This window comes from Limulus polyphemus, unplaced genomic scaffold (assembly GCF_000517525.1).
Source record: "Limulus polyphemus unplaced genomic scaffold, Limulus_polyphemus-2.1.2 Scaffold584, whole genome shotgun sequence".
Taxonomy (NCBI): domain Eukaryota; kingdom Metazoa; phylum Arthropoda; class Merostomata; order Xiphosura; family Limulidae; genus Limulus; species Limulus polyphemus.
In genome coordinates this window covers 178991-189804 of record NW_013666194.1, presented here as the reverse complement: position 1 = coordinate 189804, position 10814 = coordinate 178991, and the positions used below count along the sequence as shown (strand labels likewise).

Below are 10814 nucleotides of genomic sequence, written 5' to 3'. Positions count from 1 at the left end.
CGATACATTAGACATCCTGTTCTCAGAGCAGGGTTCAAGTCGGCTATCCTTCATGCGTGCTTTGTTGCTATTGAAGGTGTCGTATTACGGTGTCATGTACAATAATCAAGAAAATAGGGTAAAGCTGCTTATTTTATTTCTGATTTTACAACTTTTTTTTTTTTAATTATACTTTGATGATTTGTCTACTGGCTGAAGAATAAAATATACTGTTAGGGTAGAGGTAATAACAGATGAAATATAAAGTCTTACTATAAAAAAAGTTTCATATTTACTGAAGAGGTTTTAGCGATAACGAAAATGAAGATTGAGATTTTTGAGACAAAGAGAAGTATTTTTAATCTTTACATAAAAATCCCTTTGCTCTTGGGGGTAGTAAAAACAATATTCGATTCATTCACAGACAAATTGTTAGTAAAAATACTTCATTAAAAAACTGTTCTTTTTTTGTACAAATGACATGTGATGTTTACTAAAAGTACACATATTATATTAAAAGTTATAATATTAAAACTATATACAAGTAAAAATGGTCACGTGGTTGGTCCCTGGGATTGAGCCCGTGTTAACAGAGTTAAGACACTTATGCTACCAATGACTGTCAACTGATTAATCATGTCAAACACTGTGGAAGGACATTAACAGCTGGGTGTTGAAAGCAGGTAACAGAAAGCACCCATACTTTGACCGCTACCTCTTCCTACTCTGACTATCACACATTGTATACCACGTTTTAAGTATATACATATTGAGTTCTTAAAGTTTATACAAAACTTTCTGTGAGGTAATAATGAATCCTATAATATGTTATAAATAAATTGTGTGAAAGTTTGGATTTTTGTGTTATCTATCGTGGCATCCACGCCACATTTTTTAAGTTCATAACCCGGACAAAGGATGAGTACCTCGGCTTGTATGTATATAAAGTACAGTGTCTGTTAATGAATGATAATTCTATAAAGAATTAGTAAACATTATCAAGAAGTGCATATAAGTCAAATGTTTATTAGAAACAAGACCTTCATCCCATGTAGTACAGGACAGTGCTACGTATCTGCTCTTAGTTGATCCATCATTTTTCTTCAGTGTTCTCAGGCCTAGTAAGGAAGGGGTAATTTTGGTGCTGTGACCAAGAATATTGGTATTACACAGTTATTAAATTATTTTTGAGAAAGTTCAGCAGCCAGCCTTTCTGAATGCTCCCAGGGAAGTACAATCGTACAAGCATATGGGGAAATTGCATACTCTACAGGGAAAGGAGATTATGACATGGTTTGAGGATGAATATGGTGATGGAGCAAGACTTGTAAAAAAGAGCGATCAGATCAGGCAGACATCTTCTCCTAGGTCACAAAACCATTACCCTACTGCCAGGAACTCGGGGAAAGGAACAGGGAGTATCTGGGGCATCCAGAAGCCAAGTGCAACCAAAGAATGTCAGGGTGATTCACACTGAAATGGGGCAGTCTCTACAGTATCCTTAGGTACTCAGTAACAAGGAGAAGTGCAACTCCAGCTCTGGTTGAGGCCACCTACAAGGCAGGAGGTACTGATAGTGAATGAGTTCCACCAGCATGAGCATGTCAGCAGTCGAGATGACAGGTATTAGTGGGGAGCCATGGTCTCACCTGCTGGCAGGATAGCGTGTGTTTGCAGCTTTACTAACCAATGATGGTAGCTGTCCCACCTACTAATGAGACTGCTTTCTTTGGTAGCTTACACCAATCGACAGAGTAGCTGTTCCATCTGCAAGCAAGACAGCTCCTGTACTGATTGTTAGTCGTATCCTTCATTAATACCTCTCGTATCCATCACTAATACCTGTCGTCTCGACTGCTGACATGCTCATGCTGGTGGAACTCATTCACTATCAGAACCTCCTGCCTTGTAGGTGGCCTCAACCAGAGCTGGAGTTGCACTTCTCCTTGTTACTGAGTACCTTGTTAATCGTATCCATGATACAAAAAATGGATCTCTTGAAACATTCTAATCTAAAATGTAATTATACCTTCCAAGTTCTTGAAGTTGAAAAGCCATGAATCACTTGAATAACAAATTACCTACCAAACAAGTAATGTCAATACTGCTTGAAAAAGTACTTATTTATCTTGCAAAACCAGCAATCCAGAGTGGTCAACGTGACTTGTCTATAAAATTAGACATAATATGCATTCCTGTATCCATAGTTGTAATCTAACTATCACTGGCATCTCTATCCAGGATTAATGAACAATTTTACGTTGGATAAACCTATGTCAGAACATTTAAAAAACTGAAATGCTTGTTCATTCTTCAGTCCAAGAAGTTGATCATCAAATGTTGATAGTACAATATGGTCCACGAAAACTTTGGACATTTTTGTTTAGTCAGAAAAAGGTGAGATCAGTTCTTAACTTGTGCATCTCTGACACAATTATTACCAATAACACACACACATCTTCCTTACATCAGTAGTAGTTTGAAATGTGCAAACAAACATTAGTATGCGAGTCATAAAGAAGAAACATCTTTCTCATTACAAGCCACATGATGCAAGTTGGATAAGCCTCTTAAACATAGATGATGCATTATACAGGAAGTAATGATATAGAGCTTAACTTGAGTGCTGAAAGTAGTCTTTGTTCTGCTTACCAGTAACAAGATGTCAGATTGTTTTATAAATAGTGTTTCACCCGTGTCTACGAAAAGATGGTTTATCTTATCCAGGTGATCGTGTAATTTGCATGACACACTGGGTAATTTTGCCAACTGTTTATTAAGTTTCTCTCAGAATACCCAACAAAACATATATGGTGCTGAAGCAAGCCCAAAATGTAATACATGAGACAACCACTTTGTGGACAAACCAAAAATAGCATCAGGACTGATGAGAAAAGGGAATATGGAAGTGTGTGTATCCAAGATGTCCACTTTATTCATCCACAGACTTGGAGATAAATCTCACCAAAGTGTGAGAAAAGATTCCATGAAAAATTGGGGAAGATCCAGAAATTGATTGAAGAGGGTCAGAGCAATCACAGGATGCCAGTCTCCAGTTTTCTTGGGATGACAAAAAGCCTGGCTGACAGGCTCGATAGAAGAGTCTGAACAGACTTTGATAGATGTTGACTGGTAGCATGATCCCAAGGTAATGGGAAGGATATTAGAACCAGAGACAAAGGAGGTGGAGAGAGAGGACACAAAGAAAAAGTCTGTCTGACAAACCCTTGATCACTGAAGCGTCAGGAGTGAACTCCCACCATAAGTGAACAAATTGGACAAATGTACCCCTACTGGGCCAAATGCCACTGGATAGGCAGTGAAGAGTATAATTGCAAGTCAAACAAAAGACCGATGGACCCTTAGAGTAAGAAACAGGCAAAGGCCTTTAGGGTGAAGGACAGGAAACACATATAGACTAAGGTATGGGTGCAGGCTGAGAGAAATGAGCAACTAAAGAAGATACAGTTGAGTGTTGCTTTGCAGATTTCACAGTTGACTCCAAAGATTCAGGAATATCTCCAAAAAGAGACATCAAAAAGGTCACAAAAATATATGTAAATGAGAGATGTAAGGGATAAACATACAGGATCCACCCACTACACAAGGAAAAAATAGGGAAGACAAGGTAATCGGATGATGGGGCAGCATGTAAATTTTCAGGGACAGAATCATATCAAACAAGGGATACAGAAAAACGTAACAAACCTGAGAAAACATGTCTATAAAGGCTAAGGTAGGCCTAGTAGATTCCACAGGAGAGGTACAAGCATTGAAAAAAGGCTGTCAAAATCCTCTTAATCAGGCACTATAGGGATAGAAGGATCCCATACACTGTCAGGAAAAGAAGGATGAAACAAATGAAACTCAACTCACTGCAAATGATGGCTGAAGAATCCCAACCCAAGACTCCCACATCTGAATCCTGTGTCATAACATTCAAAGTAGTGCTAACTGTAGCTAAGGTCGTGACACGAAATTCTGAGTTCATAACTGACTGTGAGAAAATGCAAGAAAAACAAAGAAAAGTAAGTGACGAAACTGTAGAAAAAATTACTAAAAACATGAAAGCACTAATTTAAAAATACATAAAAAATTTGTGATAAATGAAACGTCTGCACAAGACCACTGCCTAACGAGAAGTGATGATTAGATAGAATCGAACAGAGGGAGTCATATGCATCAAGAGGGTGGGTCACACTCCTATTGATGGAGGAATGTTGCATGATGATTTACATTGTGAAGATGAAGATGCAGTGAACCACATTGATCATGGAGTAGGTGGGAGTTTAAAGGCTTTTGGCATGGAAAAAAAAATGTATATAGAGGGTACCACTGAATGAGAATAGCTATTATGTGAGAGGAGGTAAGGTACTGTATCAAAAACAGACCTTCTTATGGCTCCCTTAAATATGGTAGAAAATTAGCAACGACAATGTAGTACATAATAATAGTTGGAGACGGCTTGAATGGGTAATGAAGAAAACTTTGATATAAGGTTTATTATAACAGAAAATGTACAATGTTTCAACAACGTTTTGGTACCTGATGATGACAAGACCTTGTCGAAACGTTGTACATTTGCTGTTATGTTAAACTTATATTAAAGTTTTTCTTCATTACCCATTATACTGCTGAAATCATGTACACAATACATACCAGGATGCTGCTGAAATCATGTACACAATACATATTGGGATACTACCAAGATAAAGCACATAATACATAACAGTATACTCTTGAAAATCAAGTATACAATACATTATATTTTGAAGCTTTACATATCAGGATACTGTTGAAATCATGTACACAATACATCATGTCTTGAGGCTACCATGCTATTAGAAGCATCTTTTATGAAAAAAGAAGTAAAAGTGTTCTTGGCATACAAAGTAATAAGTTGTGGTTGTAAGTGGTTGGTGCTGTCAAACACAAGGTTTAGCTTTTTAAACTCAGTACCACTAACTATTCTAAGTTTCTTTTTAAAAAAAATGTTTTACTTTACAATTAGCCTAAAATCTACTTTATAAAAATAAGCATATACACATTAACTATTCCTTAAGTGATTTATTTTGTTTGAAAAAAATACATTAATAAAGAAGCATTTTCAAGATACATAAGAAAAACAGTATTAAAGTACCCTTCCTATCACAAATAATTTTCACAATGACGATTATATTGTCCAGTCTTTATTAATTTTTACGATTTATCAATAAACCAGTCTATTTCAGTTTTAGACCTCCAAATTCTAAGATATTTACAGCTATGGAATTTGTTATTTAAATTTTCCAAGATATTTAGAAACTAATATAAAATTGATCTTTCACGAAATGAAACTGTAGTTCTAGTATGAGATTCCTCTCTAGTTACCTGTTGTAAAATCAACAGCAGTGATATAACCCTCCTCCCCATTCATTGTTATCTACTTCTATATGATAGCAATGAGGTGAGTACAGTGTTTACACACACACACAGTATTACTGTTATTTAGGGATAGTAATTGTAAATAATGCAACTTATAGAGATCCCTCCCTAGTTACCTGTTGTAAAATCAACAGCAGTGATATAACCCTCCTCCCCATTCATTGTTATCTACTTCTATATGATAGCAATGAGGTGAGTACAATGTTTACACACACACACAATATTACTGTTATTTAGGGATAGTAATTGTAAATAATGCAACTTATATTACAACTGCACTCTCTTAAAGTCCAATAATCTTGCAATTTGTGTAGAAAACTTATTTATCTCAGCATTTTTTAATGGTTTCATCATTTCTCTGGTATTTAAAATTCATCTGGCATAAAAAAATATTGAAAGTACAATATTTGTAGTAAGGTTTTTTTTAATTTTGAAGAGACTCAAACATTTTTATATTTATTCATATTTCTTTGGGCAAGAATTTGAACACCCTTTCAATTATTTTGATTACACTCACTGCATATTTTTCAATGGCCATAAATTATTCTTAAAATGTTACACCACAAATGCATAAGGAGGAATATCCAATAATAAGAATGCTCAATGCTAAACAGTGATAGACTGTCACTATTGTGAAAAACTGAGTGAATAAAATTTACACGATCTTAAATGATAAAAAAAAATAGTGCATTTTTAAGATAAAAAAAAGAAGGTAAAATGATTACATACATTTCCATATTAGTTTACCCAGAAAAAGATACGAGGTAAAAACTTACGTGCAGCAAGACTTTGGGAAGCCGTAATAATTGAGAGGAGATGGATAACACTCTCTTTCTATGGAAGCCTGAAAAAAATTTTCACAATGATTTATAATGTAAATGATTAAATAGATCAGTCAAAAAAGCTAGCAACTAAAGAGCAGTATGGACACAAAGTTTTCCATTTTAAGTTCAAATACTGTATATTTTTAAAACAATCATGAACTCCACTATAAAGGAGTATGGATGGTGTGTGTAAGACTTCTAGCTGACACATCTCTTTTGTGTCATAGCTTCACACCTGTCAGTGTCATAGCCAACTATTAGCCGAGGTAAATGCCTCAGTTAAAATCACACTAACAGGAAATTTACTATTTTCAAACTTACATTTCTGCATAGCTCTGATGAGCCTCACCTGTCAACAATACAAACACACACGTTTTTTTAACATCTTTAAAAAAAACACTAATATGGCTGTCCAAACTTTCTAACTGGCTAGCTATCAATATGATTTTTGATTGATTTGTTTGTTTTGAACAATTTACATTGGAATATCTGCTGTGTCCATCACAGGAAATCAAACCCCAGATTTTAGCATTGTAAGTCCATAAATTTACCACTGTCCCACTGTGGGGACTTTTTGATTGGACAATATCTTAATTAATGTTATGGAATTAGTTTAAGTTGCAGAAGTATAAATGCTTAAATAACTATGATCTTAAGGTGTCATTGTTTCATTTCACCCCCATATCAAAATTACTGGATTGGGTTATACTAAACCTGCAAAATTAGAAAAAAATGTATACTATACCACAAGTTGAGAAATATATCAATTTATTTCTGATTATCTAAATCAATAATGAATTTGTTTGTTTGTTTGTTATTTTGTATCAAATTATATAATGAGCTATCTGTGCTGTGCCCACTGCGAGCATTGAAACCTGATTCTTAGCATATAAGCCCTGAGACTTACAACTGAGTCACCAGAGGGCCCATCAGTAATGAACTCTACATATTTCTATACACCAAGTAACCACTAAAGAAAACAACAAAAGCAGAAATAATTTATCATATTTTGATTACTATCTACTTCAGACACCAGGATACAAATATGCATGAAAACCACATAGTTCAATTAATCAATATACATACTGTTTACAATTCTTATAATTACAAGCATTATTATAAAATAGTTAATATACTATTTTAGAAATTCAAAATGTTATAAACTAATAAATGTTTCTGAATAAAAAAAAAATAAACAACTCTTATGGTGATTCAAATAAAATCTATAGAGCAAATTACCTCATGAACAAGTCGATCAATTTCGTCTGTAGTAACCCCAACGCCTGCTGCATCTGCGGCAACATCCAAAACTTCACGAGCAAGCTGAAAGAGTACATATAGTGTGTGTAAGGTTTCTAGTTTTAACACAATCCTTTAGTGTCACAATTGCACACCTGTCAGTACCACAATAAAATATGAGGTACCCGAGGTGTGTGCTTTGGTTAAAATCACACTAGTGGTAACTGTCTCTCTTAATATCAAATAAAGCTATACGTCACTTTTCCACAAAATAAAATATATTTCATCCTTCGTTGCATATGTTAGTTAAGTCTCAAGTCCTGCCCTTAGCAATCAAGTACCTCACTGATTTCTATAGCCACATTTAACATATTTATATTAGTTAGTAAAGTCCACATTTAAGAAATTAACTACGTTTTGAATAAAATCAATTTAAGAACAACTGAGGAGTATATATGTATACCAGATTATCCTGCATTATATCTTTCTTTGAAAATAGTGTTATAAGTTACCCAAACAATACCAAAGTAAAATCAAACGAACAGTAATTTTAAAATGTACCTCAAAACAATTTAGTGACATTTAATGTCATCTTACCGCTGTTGCAGAATGGTATTTCTAAAATGTATTATATCTTTCCTTGAAAATAGTGTTATAAGTTACCCAAACAATACCAAAGTAAAATCAAACGAACAGTAATTTTAAAATGTATTATATCTTTCTTTGAAAATAGTGTTATAAGTTACCCAAACAATACCAAAGTAAAATCAAACGAACAGTCATTTTAAAATGTACCTCAAAACAAGTTAGTGATATTTAATGTCATCTTACCTCTGTTGCAGAATGGTATTTCTAAAATGAGAGCATGATTTTTCATATTCAGAGTTAACAGGTCTACAGAAGTTTTAAACCTGAATCTAAACCTGTATTGTGTACCAATAATCACGTCAGCTTATTCAACAGTTATTTTTGCAATAAAACTATATTTGTTGTCTTTGTATTGTTCTAATAATAAATAATCATTATCTTGTCTCTTCATAAAAACTTTTAACTACAAAGAAAGTATTAAAAACTACAAAAGTAAAAAAAAACTGAAATTCTAAAAACATTATTGATCAGAAAGATTCATTTTATAGATTTAAGTAGGTACAATTTGTTTGAGTTTCATCATTTATTTATACTTGTTATTTATCTTTACCTACTCAAGCAGTTATGTAGTCACAAAAAAGCATAAAACACTGTCAAACAGAAAAAACATACATGGATAGAAATAAAATTGTACTTAAATCCCAGGCTTAAACTGACAGAGTCAACATTTTCTAACTATGTTCTTGGTCAAGCTCAATTTTTCTTTAATAATTCTAGATTGTTTTCAATAAGTAAGAAGTTATTCTACACATACATGTTTGAGTAATAACAACTTTACTAATACACAGAAATAAATAAAAAAAGCTTTTCTTTCATCACAATAGGTTGCTATGGCATCATTCCTAAATATCAATACCTTATGTCTTCTCATATAAGAATATTCCTTTAGTTTTAAAACAAACATATCATAATAAAGCTTATCATGAATGAAAACTAGATCATAAGAAACTATCAATGAAAAACCATGTTTGTGGCTTGTTTTTAAATTAGTAAACTTTGCATTTGAATCCTTTGTTCTCCACTATGAGAACTTCCATTATTCACTTTTTCAGTGTTGAAGTTAAACAAGAATATTTTCTGTCCAATCATTTTCAGCCATTGGTTCTATCTTTTTTGGAGGCTAAGAGTTATTAGTTACTGTCCAGTTCATTTTCTGTTACATAAAAAAAAAGCCTCTCGATATAGAATTATTGAAATAGTCATTAAGAGAAAACGAAGGTCAAATAAGAAACAAAACCTAGGATAAGTCTATTCTTAAGGATTGCCAGGAGTCTTGGTAAATATAATCTGATATACTGGGATGTGCAGAAAAATGATAAAAGAAGTGTTTAAGGGCTCTGTTTACATGCGGTACCTGTTGTAATTGTGCAAAGTTCAAAGAGTTTTTGCATGTGTCTTTGCAAATTACACTAAATAAGTTTTGTAAAATTACAAGATATCAAATCTTAGATATCTTAGAGTAAAAAATTTCTTGAAATAAAAATAGAATTACCATTTTTACTTTAATTATTAAATCTGTTATGCAAGAATGTCCTTGACACCAGAAAGCTGCCCACTGGCCATAATAAGTTTAATACGTTTATCCTACATTTCATACAATTTGGTTATGCTTCTCCACTGTCATAAGAAGAAAAAAAAATCAAGGTATATTAGTGATAACCCATTGGGATAGGGTTAGTTGGATCATCCACATCCAATACATATGAATTTTTATTTTCTGTCTGCTTTTCCTTTTCAGAACTATCTTTGTGATGAGAAGCTGTGGTTTCTTTAATTTCTGACACAGAGTAGCAGGAATAATGGCTGGAGATGGCTTGCCTGGTATGTATTGTGTACATGATTTCAAAAGTGTCCTGGTATGTATTGTATACATAATTTCAACAGTATCACAATACGTATTGTGTACATGATTTCAGCAGTATCCCAATACGTATTGTGTATATTCAACAATATTCCATTATGTATTGTTTACATGATTTCAACAATATTCTGGTATTCATGGTATATGCATTCTGGTATATTATTTGAACAGTATCCCAATATATATTGTGAGCTTTGTCTCAGTAGTATCCCAATATGTATTGTGTACATGATTTCAAGACAGTCCTGGTATGTATTGTATGCATGATTTCAACAATATCCCATTATGTATTATGTACATGATTTCAAGATGGTCCTGGTGTGTATTGTATACATGATTTCAACAATATTCCATTATGTATTATGTACATGATTTCAGCAGTATCGTAGTATGTATTGTGTACATGATTTCAAGAGTGTCCTGGTATGTATTGTGTTTTATCTCAGTAATATTCCAATATGTATTGTGTACATGATTTTAACAGTATGCTGGTATGCATTGTCTACATGATTTCAGCAGTGTTCTGGTATGTATTGTATACCTAATTTCAACATTATCTCAATATGTATTGTTTTTATAATTTGAACAGTACCCCAATATCTATTGTGTACATGATTTCAACAGTGTCCTGATATGTATTGTGCTGCATGATTTCAACAGTGTCCTAATATGTATTGTGTACATGATTTCAACAGTATCCTGATATGTATTGTGTACATGATTTCAAGAGTGTCCTGGTATGTATTGTGTACATGATTTCAACAGTGTCCTGATATGTATTGTGTACATGATTTCAGCAGTATCCTGATATGTATTGTGTACATGATTTCAACAGTGTC

The 10814-nt window shown here is 33.3% G+C and overlaps 1 protein-coding gene across 1 annotated transcript in view; it reads right to left on the bottom strand.

Moving 5' to 3' along the window:
• The window catches only part of LOC106459273 (methionine aminopeptidase 1-like), a 42601-nt gene that overhangs the window by 14682 nt on the left and 17105 nt on the right, over window positions 1-10814 (bottom strand). Inside the window, exons 6-7 of the mRNA XM_013918882.2 lie at window positions 7467-7550; window positions 6180-6247 (exon numbers count right to left, since the gene is read on the bottom strand). Coding sequence (XP_013774336.1) covers window positions 6180-6247; window positions 7467-7550 — 152 coding nt within the window. The remainder of the gene's footprint in view (window positions 1-6179; window positions 6248-7466; window positions 7551-10814) is intronic.